Source organism: Notolepis coatsorum (genome assembly GCF_963971535.1).
Source record: "Notolepis coatsorum genome assembly, chromosome: 13".
In the NCBI taxonomy this organism is placed as follows: Eukaryota; Metazoa; Chordata; class Actinopteri; order Aulopiformes; family Paralepididae; genus Notolepis; species Notolepis coatsorum.
The window spans coordinates 91,400,749-91,420,185 of NC_140177.1; the positions used below are offsets into that span (position 1 = coordinate 91,400,749).

A 19,437-nucleotide genomic window follows, 5' to 3' on the forward strand; every position below is an offset into this window, starting at 1 on the left:
ACCATATAAGTCCGTTTTGGACAATGTTTTCAAACTTTATTATCTAAAGATGGTGTTATGGTTTGTAAACAACCCCAACAGCATGACACAGACAGGTAGTTCAGAGTTAGCCAAAAACTAAGGGCGTATTTATTTTCAAACAGAAAGAGCGAAAAAACAACATGAAGCATTCAGGGGGAATGTCCTGGAGCAGAGTAGGCTCTGCGGCTCTGCAGCTCGGCCCAGAGCAGAGTAGGCTCTGTGGCGCTGCAGCCTCTGGCTCTGCAGCTCTGCAGCTTAGCCCAGAGCAGAGTTGGCTCTGTGGCGCTGCAGCCTCTGGCTCTGCGGCTCTGCAGCTTACTGTCAATCCACTTGGAGAGGAACAGAGAAAAAGAGGAATGTCAACAACCGAATCCAGGGATTACGAGGCAGTCCAGTAACAAAGCTGAGTCCAGAAACAACAAAGGCGTTACCTCTTCAGTGTTAACGAAACACACAAAAAACAGATAGATCTTGAGTCCAGGAAAAACGAGGAAAAACAGAGCATCAATAAACACACTTCCAAAAACTCACCAAGGGGCAAGGTGAGATACAGGGGCGCGGGTCCACGGGAGCAGAGAGGGGCGACAGCGGCGGATTCCAAGGCGTACTGGAGAAACAGATGGAGAACAACACGGGAGGAACAAGCTGCAGGCGGAGGTAGGCAAAACGACCCGACAATGAACGTTCAGAAACCCCGAGTATATAAGGGCTCCCTTCAAGCTGATTCGAAACTCCCTTCAAGTGTGTGGAGGTAATTGGTACCTGGAAGCGTGTGGTAATGGACCAATCCTCACAGTACCCCCCCCTCCACGGGAGCCACCCGGCGACCTGCCCGGCCTCGGCTTCCCCGGATGGGACCGATGGAAGTCGGTGATCAGGGCGGGATCCATGATGAGCTGGCGGGAGACCCAGCTTTGTTCCTCCGGACCGTATCCCTCCCAGTCCCCAGATACTGGAACTCCCGTCCTCGCCGTCGGATGTCCATAAGCTGGCGGACCTTCCACTGGGGGTGTCCGTCCACCATCTCGGGAGGAGGCGGATCTGGAGCAGGAGGCATCAGGGGACTGAGAGAGACAGGCTTCACTCGGGACACATGAAAAACAGGATGAATGCGCATGGACGCAGGAAGCTTAAGACTCACCGCCGTGGGACTGAGCACCTTCTGGATCTCAAAAGGGCCGACGAACCGGGGGTTAAGCTTCTTGGCGGAGGACAACCATACCCTCTGCCCAGGTTGGTACGTCGGCGCAGGGATCCGGTGTCGGTTAGCTCCCCGACTGGCGCGCTCCGATGCCCGAGATGATCCTGCACGGAGGGAACTGCCACTTCCGACTCCGGTGCAGAGAAAAGAGGGGGTTGGTAGCCCAGGGATACCTCGAACGGCGAGAGGCCGGTGGCGGAACTGACCAGGGAGTTGATGGCGTACTCGACCCAGGGGAGGAACCGGCTCCAGGAAGCAGGTCTCTTGGCGGCAACACAACGGAGAGCAGACTCCACGCTCTGGTTCATTCTCTCTGTTTGTCCGTTAGTCTGTGGATGGTAACCAGACGAAAGACTAACAGTAGCCCCCAATCCCTTGCAAAAGGCCCGCCATACCTGGGAAGTGAACTGGGGACCCCGGTCCGAGACGACGTCCTGGGGGAAACCACGTGGCTTGTCAGGAGGTCCGCTGTCTCGGAAGCTGAGGGAAGCTTGGGAAGGGCCACAAGGTGAACCCCCTTGCTGAAACGATCCACCACAGTCAGAAGGACTGTGTTTCCCTGGGATGGTGGAAGACCAGTGACGAAGTCCAACGCCACATGGGACCAAGGGCGGCTCGGAATGGGAAGTGGCTGTAATAGACCGGAGGGTGCCTGGTGGGAGGCCTTGCTGCGGGCGCAGACCGTGCAGGCCAGAACAAACTCCTTGACGTCGTTCCTCATGGTGGGCCACCAGAATCGACGAGCCAGGAAGGAGAAGGTGCAGTGAACGCCGGGATGGCAGGCAAACCGGCTGGTATGGCCCCATTGGAGAACCCGGGACCGGACTGAGTCGGGGACGAAGAGGCGACGAAAAGGTACGTTGCTGGGAGTGGGAAACGTAGGGCACGCCTGACCACGGTCTCGATGCCCAAGGTGACCACTCCCACCACCCTGACCTCTGGGAGGATGGGAGTCGGATCCTCAGTGGTTGGAGCCCCCTTGGAGTGTAACCGGGACAGAGAGTCGGCCTTCGTGTTGCGGGACCCAGGGCGAAAATTCAACGAGAAGTCGAACCGACTGAGGAAGCTGGCCCACCTTGCTTGCCGGCTGTTGAGGCGCTTGGATGCACGGATGTACGTCAAGTTCTTATGGTCCGTCCAAATGGTGAACGGTTCCTCGGCCCCCTCCAGCCAATGACGCCACTCCTCCAAGGCAGCCACTTCCGCCAGCAGCTCCCGATTGCCAATGTCATAGTTCCTCTCAGCAGGAAGGAAACGACAAGAGTAGAAGGCGCACGGATGGACCTTCTGGTCCGTCGCCGACCGCTGAGACAAGATAGCCCCTAGTCCAGTATCCGAGGCGTCCACCTCCACAATAAACTGCCTCTTGGGGTCTGGGTGGAGCAAGACCGGGGCGGTGGTGAACCTCTTCTTGAGGGAACGGAACGCAGCGCAGGCCGCTGGAGACCAGTCAAACGGCAGGGAGGGAGAGGTCAGCCTGGTAAGCGGTTCCGCCACTTGGCTGTAGTTCCGGATGAACCTCCGGTAAAAGTTTGCGAAACCGAGGAACCTCTGTAGCTCCTTCCGAGAGGAGGGTTCCGGCCACTCCTCCACAGCCTGGATCTTGCGAGGGTCGGCTCGGTTCAAGCCGCTCTCCACGATGAAGCCAAGGTAATCGACGGAGTTGGAGTGGAAACGGCACTTCGCTGCCTTAACGAAGAGCCGGTTGTGGAGGAGGCGCTCCAGTACTCGGCGGACATGCTGGACATGTTCCTCGAGAGTCTTGGAGAAGATGAGGATGTCGTCAAGGTATACCACCACAAACTCCTTGAGCATGTCACGGAGGACGTCGTTCATGAGCGCCTGGAATACCGCCGGAGCGTTGGTGAGGCCGAACGGCATCACCAGATACTCGTAATGACCCCTGGGAGTCTTGAAGGCGGTCTTCCATTCATCGCCCTCTCGGATACGGACCAGATGGTAGGCACTCCGGAGGTCCAGTTTGGTGAAGACGGTAGCCTGGGTGAGGGGCTCGAAGGTGGAGTTCATGAGAAGAAGAGGATACTTGTTCTTAATGGTGATCTCGTTGAGTTGGCGATAGTCAATGCAGGGCCGAAGATCTCCGTCCTTCTTCCCAACAAAAAAGAAGCCGGCCGCCACCGGGGAGGACGAGGGCCGAATGAGGCCTGCTGCCAAGGACTCAGAGATGTACTTATCCATCGCTGCCTTCTCAGGGACGGTCAGACTGTAGAGGCCGCTGCCGGGAAGGGGAGCCCCAGAGCGGAGGTCGATGGCACAGTCGTAAGGCCGATGAGGAGGAAGGGCCTGAGCCCGGGACTTGCTGAAAACCTCCCAGAGGTCGTGGTACTCGGGGGGAATAGTTGAGAGGTCCGAGGGCGGCACACAAGGGGAACTCCGGGGCGAAGGACTGGACGCCGCCTGAAGACACTGGGCATGACAGGAGGAGCTCCACCCCATGATGGTGCCGGAGGACCAGGCGATGTGGGGCTCATGCAGCGCGAGCCAGGGCCGACCCAGGACTACTGGGACAAGAGGGGATCTGGTAATAAAAAACTGGAGTCTCTCAACGTGGTTACCAGCAATGGTGACGAGGACAGGACAGGTGCGTTGAGTGATGTCAGCCAGGCAGTGCTGATCCAACGCGAAAACCTCCAAGGGCCTCTCGAGGTTCTCAAGTGGAATGTTGGCCTGGGTGGCAAACTCAACGTCGAGGAAACTCTCATCAGCACCCGAGTCAACGAGTGCACCCACCGTCGCCCGCTGGTCCGCCCAGGCCAGGGTGACGCTCGTCATATGGTTAGGAAGTGCATGGGTGTGGGAACAGGAAAAACGGCTCACCAGGATCTCTCGGGGTCCCAGCAAGCCTAGTCCTTTTGGCCGGGTAGGACAATTGAAGATACGGTGTCCATCCCGGCCGCAGTAGAGACAAAGGCCGGACCTGAGCCTGGACTCCCATTCGGCCGGGCTAAGGTGTGTGCGTCCCAGCTGCATGGGTTCCTCCTTGGTCACAGATCGGGAGGGAAAGAGACCACCAGTCGCGGAGGAGGCAGGACGGTCAGCAGTCCAGTCACGAGTATGGGGAGTCTGGGGAACGTCTGGGGGTCCCAGTCGGGCTCTCTCACGCCTTCTCTCCCGGAGGCGTCCGTCGATGCTAATGGCGAGGCTGATTAGGGCCTCGAGTGAATCGGGCTCCTCCCGGGTCGCGAGCTGGTCCCTTACAGCGTCGTTGAGCCCCTTCAGAAAGGTGAGATGAAGCGCCCAATCATTCCAACCACTCTCGGTTGCGGCCAGTCTGAACTCCAGCGCGTAGTCGGTGACACTGCCCTGCCGGAAGGTGCCCAACCGAGCTCCCGGGTCCTGGCCACGAGCTGGGTGGTGGAAAACCCTTCGGAGCTCTGCCACGAAGTCTGGGTATGAAAAACAAAAATCAGCCCTCATTGACCAGGAAGCAGTAACCCACAGTGCTGCTCGGCCTGTGAGCAGGTTAGTCATGTAAGCTACTCAGGCTCCCTCTGTCGTAAATCGGCTGGGTTGATGAATGAAAACCAACTCACATTGCATGATGAACGTGGCACAGTCCTCGAAGTTACCATCGAACAATCGTGGGTTGGAGCGAGGTCGGGAGGTGCAGGGTGGTGATCTGGCTGGGACTCCTGCCACAGGTGGGGTTAAAAGCAGGGCGTTAAATGCTGCACTGAGAGCCTGTAGCTGGTGCAGAATATCAGCCTGCTGATTACCCTGTGTAGTCTGCTGGGTGGTTAGAGTGTCAAGAGAATTCTGAATAGGCTGGACCTGGGCCCGGAGGTCCTGCACAGCAGCCGCAGCCGCACCTAACTGTTGGGTGTGGTCGTTGGTCAGCTGGATCTGGACCGCCAAAGCTGCTCTAACACTGTCTGTGTCGGCTGGGGTCGACGTGGTCGGGTCGTAATGTTATGGTTTGTAAACAACCCCAACAGCACGACACAGACAGGTAGTTCAGAGTTAGCCAAAAACTAAGGGCGTATTTATTTTCAAACAGAAAGAGCGAAAAAACAACATGAAGCATTCAGGGGGAATGTCCTGGAGCAGAGTAGGCTCTGCGGCTCTGCAGCTCGGCCCAGAGCAGAGTAGGCTCTGTGGCGCTGCGGCCTCTGGCTCTGCGGCTCTGCAGCTTAGCCCAGATCAGAGTTGGCTCTGTGGCGCTGCGGCCTCTGGCTCTGCGGCTCTGCAGCTTACTGTCAATCCACTCGGAGAGGAACAGAGAAAAAGAGGAATGTCAACAACCGAACCCAGGGATTACGAGGCAGTCCAGTAACAAAGCTCAGTCCAGAAACAACAAAGGCGATACCTCTTCAGTGTTAACAAAACACACAAAAAACAGATAGATCTTGAGTCCAGGAAAAACAGAGCATCAAAAAACACACTTCCAAAAACTCACCAAGGGGCAAGGTGAGATACGGGGCGCGGTTCCACGGGAGCAGAGAGGGGCGACAGCGGCGGATTCCAAGGCGTACTGGAGAAACAGATGGAGAACAACACGGGAGGAACACGCTGCAGGCGGAGGTAAGCAAGACGACCCGACAATGAACGTTCAGAAACCCCGAGTATATAAGGGCTCCCTTCGAGCTGATTCGAAACTCCCTTCAGGTGTGTGGAGGTAATTGGTACCTGGAAGCGTGTGGTAATGGACCAATCCTCACAGATGGTAAGTTAGGAGTGTTGTGTTCATTCATAGTTAAAGACAGTAGAGGCTGAGTACGTTCTGGTGATATAACACGTTCATTTATTTTTAAAACTGCAAATACATGGGCTGTCCACGGTGGCCATTCTGCTCTTATGTCATGTTCAGATTCCTTTCAACCCTGTTCCCACTTTGGGTGGGGGGAAGGGCTCTATTCAAATCCTGATAGAGAGAATGGAAGAAAAAGACTAGGCTATAATCTAGTCACAGTACAGCACGCTTAGTAGTCAGCTATAGCAGTGTTTCTTAACATTATTAAAAAAAATCACATTTTCAAAACCTCTTATGACCACCTGGTATTGGAAGGTCTCATATTGAGGCATGGTATCCTATGCAAACAACCCTGCACCACCAAGGTTTATGACTAACCACCTAGGTTTCCTCACACACACGCACACGTGCACACACACACACACACACACACACACACACACACACACACACACACACACACACACACACACACACACACACACACACACACACACACACACACACACACACACACACACACACACACACACACACACACACACTCACTCACTCACTCACTCACACACACACACGCACACACGCACAGGTTTGTAAACAGACTTTGAAGTTGTTGTTTTTTTATCATGATGAGGTCTGTCCATAATGTTCCTGCACCTGAAGCCATTGTGACAACACCTCTATCTCTAGTAGTACACACCTAACCTCTCTCACCCTCTATCTCTCATATAGTAGTACACACATATCTCTCTCACCCTCTATCTTTCTCTCTCTCTCTCTCACCCACCCTCCCTCATCCTGTGCATTATTGATGCTGGGGAAGCCTGGCATAGAAGGTGACAGCAGTAGGGAAACTCTCCGTTACCTTTAATATCCCCCCCCCCCTCTCTCTCTCTCTCTCTCTCTCTCTCTCTCTCTCTCTCTCTCTCTCTCTCTCTCTCTCTCTCTCTCTCTCTCTCTCTCTCTCTCTTCTCTCTCTTCTCTCTCTCTCTCTCTCTCTCTCTCTCTCTCTCTCTCTCTCTCTCTCTCTCTCTCTCTCTCTCTCTCTCTCTCTCTCTCTCTCTCTCTCTCTCTCTCTCTCTCCATAATGCATAATGCAGATGTTCCCACAGAGCAGGCCACTCAGGCACAAGACGGCCGCTGGACAAACACATAAACTCACTTAAGAAGGAACGCCCACGCACGCCCACGCTAGCCCCTGTGTGTGTGTGTGTGTGTGTGTGTGTGTGTGTATGTGTGTGTGTGTGTGTGTGTGGTGTGTGTGTGTGTGTGTGTGTGTGTGTGTGTGTGTGTGTGTGTGTGTGTGTGTGTGTGTGTGTGTGTGTGTGTGTGTGTGTGTGTGTGTGTGTGTGTGTGTGTGTGAAAGCACAGATAAAGAGATGGACACACATGTTTTTTTATACTCTAATATGCTCGTTATTATCCGAAAAGAAAATACATTTTTATGTTATGAGCTCCACTGACGCAGCACACTACACCTAGGCACCACCATAAGTTTGCCATCAAAAGCTACCTGTAGGACTGCCATCAAAAACTACCTGTAGGGCTGCCATCAAAAACTACCAGTAGGACTGCCATCAAAAACGACCTGTAGAACGGAAGCACACTCTGAAACCGTGAATTTGTTGAAACTCGTAAGCCGGACAGTGGCCTAGTTAGGGACTGGCCTTACAGTAAGGTAGTCAGGTGCTCCAATGGGAGCCAGAATTATTTAGTATTTACCACATTTCTGTTTTTCGTTTAAATAAAAGCCCCTGGCCATTGTCCAGTGGGGAGCTTCAGTTCTTGGCTAACTGTGTTTGATTATTGTACAACCATATTGGTACTTGTGTTAGTCAGGTCAGTATATTTTTTGGAAAGTGCGTCAAAAGAGGGAAAAGAAAAAAGGCTCACAGGGGTTTTCTCTCCTATCTCTCTCTTAGCTTGTCTTACTGTACCTCACCATGAGTGGCACGTCAAATTGATTATATTCAACAGCCTTTGGACACCTATTTCAGAACCACAAATACAAATGCAGTTACTGGTAACACTGGAGATAGTGAAATGACTGCGAATGCCTGAGACTCGCTAGCCCTTTAGGCTCTAGACTCTTTAGTTGACTGGTTAGCGCTGTTGCCTGTAGTCTGGGCGACCGGGGGTAGATTGTCGATTGCTACCTGAATTCACTACAATACTGAATAAAAACGTTAATCACGCTGCTTTTCCCCCCCTTTTCTTCACACACACCATTCCAAAAAGTATTACATACATATTTCCACTACTCCAAATGAATGATAATAGGTGTCCGCTCTTCCCCATTCATGCAAAATGACCCAAAAATCTCATATTTAGGCTATTTATAATTTTTATGAGGAATTTGTTAGATAATAGACTTTAGAAACTAAATCTTGAACATGGGACAATTTGCAGGAGGGACGTGAGCATTTCTTAAAGATTAGTTCAACTAATCTTGTACTTTTACTGCTCTATAAAGCTGTCTCTAATCTAATCTATAAATTAGACTTTATTGTCAGAACAATTTTGATATAAACCATGTTCACTTCCAGTCTCCTATCCGAATTCATAGTAGTATATTAAATCTAGATGATTCTATTATTGTGTTTATCTGTTGTCCTATTTTATTGACTGCTACAAGACAAAATAAGTGAATTTGTGTATGCTGTACGGGATGGAAGATGTGACAATGAATTTTTCTCTGAATGTTCTCTGCTTGTTCAACCTGATTGGTAGCTGATGTATTGGTCTGAAGTGGAACTGTAATATGGGAAATTAAGTTTATTCCCTTTTATGGCATAACCGTTTTAACCTTTTGGGCCTGGGGAGAGTCAAAAGTCAAAGTCGAGTTGCAAGTCTTTTATGATTTTGTCGAGTCTGAAGTCATCAAATTATGATTTTGAGTCTGACTTGAGTCCTCTGGTGTGTACACATATGTACAGTGTGTGTGTGTGTGTGTGTGTGTGTGTGTGTGTGTGTGTGTGTGCGTGCGTGCGTGCGTGCGTGCGTGCGTGCGTGCGTGCGTGCGTGCGTGCGTGCGTGCGTGCGTGCGTGCGTGTGTGCGTGCGTGCGTGCGTGCGTGTGTGTGTGTGTGTGGTCTGCTACAGGGGAAGCACTGTGTCAGACAGCCATACTGTAGCTCTACATCCATCCCTGAAGCATCAAGCTGTGCTAAGAACCTCCAGGTCTGCTCTCTATGGGAGAATTCTCTCTTGGAAATGGAACATAAAGCCGAGGCCTAATAACTGCAGCTCCTCCTTTATAGCTCTCATAGAAGTAGTGGTTCTCAGAGTTGATACTGGAACGCTTTCAAGTTCCTAGCTTCTTTGGTTCAATGGTGCACGAATCAAACCGGGAACCTTCTGATTAGCAGACGATCGCTCTACCTCCTGAGCCACTGTCGCTCCTAAGGTAGAAACATGCGAAGAGAGAGAGAGGGAGATAGGTTCCCTCTACATAACTCTATGGTCTTTCACCATAATTGTCACCCGAACAACTGCCTCTTTGAACTGCTGCGGTCAGGCAAGCGATACCGGAGTCTTAAGGCGAGCACAGAAAGACTCAGAAGAAGCTTCTATCCCCAGGCCATCAGGCTGCTAAACGAACAATAATCACTATGCAACAACCATCAAATGCATACAGCACACACACCCACACGCACACACTCACTCAAACAAACAACACACTGCAGCACCCACTCTCCACACTTTAGATCACACAAACACACTTACACTTTATATTTATTGATAAAGGATTTGCACTACAACTCGTACACCTACTGTGAATTGTACCTAAATTGCACCTCGTCCCATTTCTCCATTTCTGCCTTGCACTATATAGTATTGTATATTAGTACACTGCACAGTATTGTATATTGTATGGTAACTACGTCTATTCTGCATCGAACATTGTACATATGTCTAAACTGAACACTGTGACCTAATTTTTTTTACTTCTAATTTTACTATGTTATTTTATTTCATACTTATCTTGTCTTGCACAGTCTCTGGAGTGCAACAGTAAGAAGCATTTTGTATAAAAGTATTCTGTACTTCTGTATGACAACTATTAAAGAAACTTGAACTTGAAACTTGTCAAATTCTTTGAAAAGGTAAACAAATCAAAATCAGGAAAATGGTTAGAGGCAACGTAAAAGTATGTGCTAAGCCCTATAAAAGAGGAAGGGGTGTTTTTCTCTTCTTATTAAATGAGGGCTCTGTAGTCCCATTCCACGAGCCATCATGTAGAAGCTGAATGGCCTATGAGAGGTAGCATACTGTAGGCTATACACTGGTATACAATCTTAGACAGCGATCAAACCCAACAGCTATATTATCCACTGGCATTACACAGAATGATGACTGCCGCTGTATTATTGATCGGCCAGCACTACAGGACATACATCTCATGTCAGAAGCAATGCACTCGAACACAGCAGTAACGACTATACGTTAATAACGTCAATTCATCATGTGATCAAATATGGCGGCAACCGATTGTACATTTAATAACACAGAGCGTTTTTATCCGTCAGCTATACACTGTCTTAATGGAAGGATTATTGTTGAGCCCTTGGATGGTGATGTATTATTGAACAGGTACTGAAGGACCATGAGCCAGTGGAATCCCATTACATAGAGTGTGCAGAGATGAAAATGAAATAGAAATGTCAGACGTGAGCACACACGGAGATTAATGCACATGCAGTGTATGGACGCACTGCAGAGATGGAAGGAGAGGGAGAGAAAACGAGACAAGAAGAACAAGGAAGGAAAGAACAAGAATGAAAAACGCAATTACAGAATGAGAGAGGGAGTGGGAAGGACAGTGGGACAGGTGGAGGAAGAGAGCGTTGAGACGAGACAGAAAAAGATATTGAAGGAGATGAATGAGAGCGTCACACTGAGAGAGGGGGGGGGAGAGAGAGAGAGTCCTCATCATCATCATTAGGTGGCTTCTTCGTTCCGAAGGTTGCCTATCACTCTCCAACCCATTCTGTCCCCACTTCTTCTCTCCAACTCCGTGACTCCGCCTCTCACTCCACTCCAATCACAGACATCGTCTACCCAGCCTCTTCTTGGTCTTCCACTTCCTCTCTTTCCATCCACCTTCCCCATCACCACCTTCTTGAACATCTCCCCGCTGGATCCTCTCAGAACATGCCCGCACAACTCCATCTTTCTCTTTTTCAACCTCTCCAGCAGCTGTCCTCCTTGCATATCCGCTCTTCTCAGTACCTCCTCATTCTTGATCTTATCCTTCCATGTTATCTTCAGCATCTTCCTCAGTGTCCACATTTCAAAAGAGTCTATCATCCTCTTTGCCTCTTCATTCAGCGTCCATGCTTCTGCTCCGTATGAAAAGACTGACATAACATACGTTTCCAAAATCCTGGTCTTCGTTTTCCAACTTATGTTTCTTCTCAATAATTCTTTATGGTTCCAGAATGCGCCCTTTGCAATTCCGGTTCTTCTCTTAATGTCCATGTTAGCTCTTCCACCTTCACTGATCCAGCTTCCAAGGTACATGTACTCCTTCACTTGTTCAAGTTTTTCTCCATCCACCTGTATTTTACAAACAGTTCCTGGTGTTTTTTCAATTATCATTACTTTAGTTTTCTTTGTGTTTAGTGACATTCCATAGTTTTTGCATTCGACATTCAGCTTATTCATCATGTCCTGTAGATCTTCTTGACAGTTACAGACTATAGCAGTGTCATCCGCGTATCTTATATTGGTGATGTTCTCTTCGCCAAGTTTTACAGGCTACTGTATTTAATTGCTCTTGGCTTCTACAATGTTTTCTTAATTAGAGAAAGGTTGGTGTTTCTATTTTTTCTGCTGTATTTCAGTCTAGGGAGGATGTATTACCATCCCTCTTAGTGTATCTCAATGGAATAGTGTGTTAAGTAATGAGTTCATCCTGAGACATAGAATACAATAGAATATAACACAATAGAATATAACACAATATAATAGCGTAGTTGATTGTCCACACAAAGGGATGTCAAACATAAAGGTGAAACGGTTGTTTAATTTAAAGTGAATTCCAAGCAAAGGAGAAAATATATTAATATCCCTTTTAATGTGCTTCTAAGCAGTACTTATGGTGTATTTCTGGCCAGGGAAGAAGATATTTATTAGTGTCTTGAGCCATGTTCGTATGGGGCTAGTACTATAGGGGCCATGGGAACTGCTGAGATGTGTGGCTATTGAGACTGACATCTGAGATGTATGGCTGCTGAGACTGCGTACCCACTGTAAAGAGTGCCCTCTCAGACACGATCGCTCTAACACCCAGGTCCTGATGCATCAAGGCTGTGCACATTCCGTGAAAATCAGGTCTGGACATTGGACCTCATGCACCAACATTTACGTAAGTTCCCTCGTAAATAACCTCGTAGGAAGTTCGTAGGAGAAAACCTACGCTAGTCGAAATTTGCTCGTAACTTTTTTCGTAAGTCCGTTGTTGCATGAGGTCCATTGTCCGGATTTGCCTTTTCACACATGTAGCACACAATAGGAGAGTGTCCACATCAGAAGCGTTCTCACCTAGCGGAATATGGCGCCTGGGTAGAGAGCGTGAAAGAGGCAGATGCATTACATTATATTTGTAACCACCTAAGGCAAACTCCTAGGGTGTGTACAATAGTTGGAAATATCTTACAATGCAATGCCACAAGAAACTTTTTTTTGGTCCATATATTTGGTATTGGTCCATATCTCTTTTAGGTAAACATAATAGTATACTATTTGGTTTGTCCCTAGTTTTATACATACATTTCCCAAATTTACATTTAGTCATTTAGCTGATGCTTTTATCCAAAGTGACTGTTAGGATGGGGTTTGGCGGAGCCCAATAGCAGAACACAGGAGGAGAGAGAATGGAGCGTTTTAGGGTGTTTTAATGTTGTTCCCCAAGTAGATAGGTTACAGTGAATACAGAAATGTGCGACAGGTACAAGAATGGGTAGTCGGCGAGAGCAGGGGCACTCCTTGTGCAGCACGGGGTGAGAGGTACAGGAGTGTGCCCTAGATGAGAGCAGGGGCACTCCTTGTGCAGCACGGGGCAACAGACACAGGAGTGTACAGTAGGTGAGAGCAGGTGCACTCCTTGTGTAGCACGGGGCGAGAGGTACAGGAGTGTGCCGTAGATGAGAGCAGGTGCACTCCTTGTGCAGCACGGGGCAATAGACACAGGAATGTGTAATAGGCGAGAGCAGGAGCACTCCTTGTGCAGCACGGGGCAGTAGACACAGGACTGTGTCGTGGGCAAGAGCAGGAGCACTCCTTGTGCAGCACGGGACGTCCAGGTAGGAGGTGTACTGGAGTGGAGGTCCTGGGCATATAGCGAACAAGGGTTAGGACAAGGTATAACAACAAGGACTGGGTTGCAAGGCTAAGGTTCGTCGTTGTACCTAGGAAGCTAGTTTAACACTCCAACGAGGGTAGAGCAGGATCTGCGGGCTGAAGTATCCTCTCGCTGATGAGGGAATCCTGTAACACTTCCCCCGGTCCTGTGGGACCAGCCGGCAACCCTCCGCCCGGTTCGGTTGGTCCAGGACTCAGACATTCACAACCCCCCTTCAATACACTTCACAATACAACATTGGCAACCGGTGGGCTGAGCCAGATGTGGCAGATCTGGTATCAGCTCACACACCTAATTAACATTGTCATCTGCCATTTATGTTTGTTATGTTCGTTGTCTATGTTGTCGTTGTTGTTTCCATTTTGTTAGATTTGTGTTTCCCTGTCTGTGTTTTGTAAATGCGTTTTAGTCTGTTGGTCTCAGTTTGTTCTATTGTTATTGTTTTCCCCTGTGTGCTCTGTGTTCTGTGCTGTGTGTTCTGTTAGGTTTGTCTACCACACCTGTGTCCTGTTTGTAATTACCTTTTGTCTCTAATTAGTGTTTGTATATTAAGTGTCTGGACCAGCAGAGACTTGCTGGTTCATTGTCTAAATGTTACCTGGGTTTGTCAGTCATGTATCCTGTCTTGTGAGTAAAACATTGTTATCGTCACCACGCCGTCTCTTATCTGCTCATTTCAAGCCTTCTTTCGTATTCACTCTGCTATCTGGGTTCCAATCACCATGCCGAGTAAGTGCACTCGTAACAGAATCCGTCACAGCCGTGTTGATTGATGTACTGGCAGCGTGGGAGTCCGGGGAACGGATGCTGCCCATATAAGGGTATGAGAGGATGAGGGGTGAGGGAAGCTTCCGCCGTGATGGTGAGGAAGGAGGAGGAGGGGTGAAGAAGGCTCTCGCCGTGATTATAACAGTGACTTACAAGTTGTATACAACAAGTCAGGAGGAAGGATACAACTCTAGTACATAGTAGAATATCTAGCAGAGTACATAATAGTAAAAGACAGTGAGATTGTTTTTTTTTAACTCTTTCAGATATTGATTGAAGAAGTGTGTTTTTAGTCCACACTGGAAGATTTGGCAGGTTTCAGCTGTCCTGACTGTGACGGGAAGTTCCCATCAGGGAGTGAGGACAAAAGATACGTTCAGAAACTTGGGTATCTGAAGGAGGTAAGGAAAGGAAAAGTTGAGTGTCATCGGCATAGCAGTGGTATGAGAAGGCATGGTAAGTAATAATGGGTCTCATTCCCGAATATTTTCCAAAGAGTTCTCTTGGAAGACTTATCTTGGAACCGACTGAGACAGAATCTACGACAAGTTCACTCTGAGTCCCCAACGCGTGGTGAAGATGTCTTAAGTGGCTCAAACTATCACAGCTGAGACAGCTTCTGAAACATGAACGCGTGTTCCCTTCTAGGTAATTTGCATACAAAACAACGCCTACAGGGCTTGCTCAAGGCAACTAATGATGCAGCCGTGTGAAAATGGTCCGGAAGCGGAAGCGAATTTCGACCGATCAAAATGAGATTAGATTAATGTATCGTCATCATATATAGTACAGCTCGTGGTGCACCTGCCGCAGCGCGTGCACACACACACACATGCGCGCGCAGTACTGTATAGCCTACGCGTGTAATGAATGAACGCAGTATAGGCTTATATTATTCTAATGACTTGTTTTATTAGGAGAGCAGCAAAGACACTGTGCTGCCCGCCCTGTAGACCGTAGTACAGTCCACCATGCAGTCCGCTCATGGTACGCCCGACTCTGGCGGCCTTAATATGTGTACTGTACTTACTGTAGGGCAGAGCATATATATCTACTAAATCCTAATGAAACAAGTAATTAGAATAATATAAGCCTACTGTTCATTCATTTAACACGTAGGCTATACTGTGTGCATGTGTGTGGCGCACACAACAAGATTTATGGAATATTAATGCAGTCTATTTCCAGGCGATTAGCTTTAGCTCTTATTTATTTATTTATCCACTGTCATAATATAGTAATTAAAGTAATTATCCAATTGTCCAAAATAGCTGATTCAGATATGGTTAATCCAGCTGCCCTGTGATCAGATGAATCCATATTATAAATTCTTCCGACATCAAATGCGTAATTTCTTATCGTACAAATATTGTCATATTTATTTTAATTAATTCCAAGGAGGCATAGCGTTGACATGAAGGAATCACTATGATTCCTCCAAAATAAAGCCATTAAGAACATGGAGAACACAGTCTGTCAAGTTAATAAAATGTTCAATCAGTCAATCAATCATAAGTGTGCTCCTCAGCACTCTTAAATTCTGCTCTCAGCCACGGCCAAATCCGATCTCAGGAAAATTTGGGGAATCTCGCTACTAGCCCTAATATGTCTTAAATTGGCAGAAATTTGCCTGAGAGAAAATCTTTTGTCGTAAATCCGTTCGGGAATGAGACCCAATGTTATCCAGAGATTTGGTGAGAGAGACTAGGAGGGGTCCAAGAACTGAGCCCTGGGGGACACCCATCTGTAGGGGGTGGGGGGCCGACAGGATGCCTCTCCATGATACTTGGTAGGAGCAATCATCAAGATAGGATGGTAGCGCAAAACCTACAGCTCCCATTCCTGCAAGGGATGTGAGGAGGATCTGATGGTTGACTGTGTTGAAGGCTACTGACAGGTCCAGGGGAATCAGGACAGAGGATAGGACTTTCTATGTGGAGTGACCTGTCTTGAAGCCTGATTTGGGTCCAAGAGGTCGTTCTGTAATAGATCATCAGTGAGCTGGTTGGATAGGGCACATTCAAGTGATTTAGAGAGAAAAGCGAGAAGAGAGACAGGGCATTAGTGGGGTTCGGGTTGGTTTTCTGTTGAACGGTGTTACTCTAGGTTGTTTTAGAGAGATGGGAACCAGAGGGGAGGGGAGTTGAAGGTTGCAGTCAGAAATGGGAGGATGTCTGGTGCGATGGTCTGGAGGAGTGGTGAGGGTATCGGGTCCCGCTGGCATGTAGTGGGACAGTTCAACCTCATCAGTGTCAGAACTTCAGCATCTGTAATGGGAGAGAAAGATGACGAAGGGAGAAGCAGCTAGATATGTTCTCTACCTATTTCTCAAAGAAGGTGGCAAAGTCCTCCGCAGAGATAGTGGAGGGAGGAGGGGGCATGTTGGTGCAGTTTCTGGAGGTTCTTAGCCGAGGCCTCAATGTTATGGTGAAAGAAAGAGGCGTTGGCAGTAGTTGTTATGGTTTGACACCGACCCCAAACGCAACGACACAAGAGAGTAGGATTCAGAGTTGCCAAAAACAAGGGCTTGTTTATTAAGACTAAATAAACAGCACAGACTGGGAAGAGTTCAAACAAAGACTGGAATACAAGCAAGGATGAATGTTGCTGCTCTGCAGCTTCTCCCGGGATGGTAGTCAGGGGAAGCAGACGCTGACGTCAGAGCCGCTCTGCAGACCTCTCTCGGCAGAATCTCCGAGGTGGTTGCGGGACCGAGAGAGAGAGAGGGAGCGAGTTAACTCAGAGTGCAGGTGGAACAGAGCAGGTGAACAGGAGAGGTGACTTGTACCCGAAAACAGAGTTATCCAAGTGACTGAATCTTCGGTGTAAATACACACTGTGAGTAACGTTCCAAACACAATCCCAAGTGATAGATATCTTCGGTGCAAAATAAACACTGTGAGCGAAGTCCCAAAATACAAATCCAATGTGATAATATCTTCGGTGTGTAAACACACAGTGGGAGATGTTAGGCCAAAATATTATCCCAATGAAACAATCCAAAAAAGGCTAAACGCTGGGTGAGTGACTGTCTGATAAAAAGCTGGAAATCTTCAGTGTTATATAAACACACGAAAAACGGAATTGGATCAAAGACAGTCATAAAAAACTCACCCAGGCGTTGTGCGTAAAGAGCGTTGGAACAGAATGGAGCGAGCGCGTCGCCTCGGGGAAAGGGTGTCCAAGAGGAATGCTTCTTGAATATCCTGGAGGCAAAGCACAGGGAAACAACAGCAGGCAGCAGGAACGGCGAATGCAACAGAAATATCAAAACGATCCAACAAAACTTGAATGGGGAAACGGGGTATAAATAATACGGGAATGCTTAATTGACAAGCAGTGACAGCTGAGGGATGTGATTGATAAGCGTGTGGACGGGGGAGAACCAATCAACGACGTCTCTGGGAAGAAGCGTGTGAATAGGGGAATGAAATGATTAACAGAAAACAAATGGAAAAGAGCGAGTAGGCTTAAAGGAACAGAGCGAGTAAGTGAGCAAAGGACAAAAACCTCACAGTAGTAATGTTTTTGGAGAACGCTAACAAGAGGTTATGATAGGTAGTGATGTCACTAGTGAGGCGGGTCTTGTTATACTTCATCCGTCAGCCATGGTCTGGGTGTGGAACGGCTGGCAGGCTTCTTGGCGAGGGGACATAACTTGTCAAAGGAGGTTGAGAGACTGAAAGGAGGGTGGAGGTAAGGTTTTAAGATGAAGAGGGGAGGAAGAAAAAAGACCAAAGGAATTACAGGCAAAATAGTAATTAATCAAATAAGTACTGTGAGGTGATTTCTTAGGTCGTCCTTCCTCAGATAACTCCCACAGGAAAACTCCCTCGTCTTCATCCGATGCTGAGGAGACGCCGCTTCGCTGCAGCTACTGTCACAGCACTTTTATCTCTAGCTCTAATTACTGATGTCAGGGACCTGGTTAACTGCTGGAGTTTGGGGGAGGGGTTGAAAGGCTGGTACACAATGAGTGTTTCCAACAGGCCAGTTCTTCTAACAGCTTGTGGCCTGGCTCTGACAGTTACTCATCCAAATGAGCAAAACAATGGTAAATGGCAATAGCTGAAACCAGTCAGAAAATGCCTGACTTTCAGTTCTGGCCAATTCAAACCAGCTATGAGATTTAAACCAGTTCAAATCAGATACTGTAGTAACAGCATTTTCACTCACTCATTTAGCAGCCAGTAGCATGCTCTGTAGCTGCTTGGTACACAGATTTTCAAATAGTAGCCAAGATAATGATGACTTAAAAATCGTATTAAATATTAATATTTTTTGGAGCTGGAGATTGGTTGAAGGGGAATATTCAAAATGTTATCTCCTAGCTGTATTTAAGTGGTAAATATGCATACTAGAAGGAAATACATTATATATAAATAAAGTTCTAAATCAAGTGGTGCATTTAGAATGTTCTGAAAATGTTCTCGGTAATTACAGTTTAATTAATAGATGATGCAACTAGCATAGCCTAAAGCTTTATGGAGGGATAATATTGGTCAAATATACTTTTCATATTAGTAATTTGTTGTATGCTCTTGGTACAGTGCAAAAACAAAAAATCTAAACAAACGCAAATCCCAAGCAAATAATATTATGTAATGAACTAAAGAGCATAGCACTAGTTATCTCTGAGAATCAATTACACAGAGAACTGGGACAAAATAGAGCTCAGATCAATTACAGGTCATATCATTAAACAATTAGAAGGATCGTCATAATGAATCATAATCCACAAGTGGTCATTAACACACATAATAACTCACAGGGGCCTGTATCAGTATCTGTCTAATTGCTGCCATGGTCAAGATGTTTAACACATTATGCTACGTGTTAGCCTGTTGTCAGAACTTCTAATAGCTTGTTTATTATTGTAAAACATTACAAACCTGTAGCTGTTTAGCCTCAACATGAGCTATTTATCTTTGCTCAAATTCTCTGGATCTTATACACTTTTACAACTCTGACACATAGTCTCTCTCTCTCTCTCTCTCTCTCTCTCTCTCTCTCTCTCTCTCTCTCTCTCTCTCTCTCTCTCTCTCTCTCTCTCTCTCTCTCTCTCTCTCTCTCTCTCACACACACACACACACACACACACACACACACACACACACACACACACACACACACACACACACACACACACATGCACACACACACACTCACATGCACACACACACACACACACACACACACACACACACACACACACACACAACACACACACACACACACACACACCTACACACACACACACACACACACACACACACTCTCTCTCTCTCTCTCTCTCTTTCCTCCACTCTCTCTTTCTTGTTCCTCTTTGAGAGTGAGAAAGACAGTAAGTGTAATAATACACAGTGTTTGT

General features: G+C 47.7%; 1 protein-coding gene across 1 annotated transcript in view; it reads right to left on the reverse strand.

Annotated features, from left to right (window-relative positions):
- The window catches only part of dlgap1a (discs, large homolog-associated protein 1a), a gene marked incomplete at both ends in the record, with an annotated part of 216,856 nt that overhangs the window by 189,802 nt on the left and 7,617 nt on the right, over positions 1-19,437 (reverse strand). The window contains 2 exons of the mRNA XM_084327741.1: positions 553-628; positions 5,640-5,714. Of these exons, the coding sequence (XP_084183867.1) occupies positions 553-628; positions 5,640-5,714 (151 nt within the window). The remainder of the gene's footprint in view (positions 1-552; positions 629-5,639; positions 5,715-19,437) is intronic.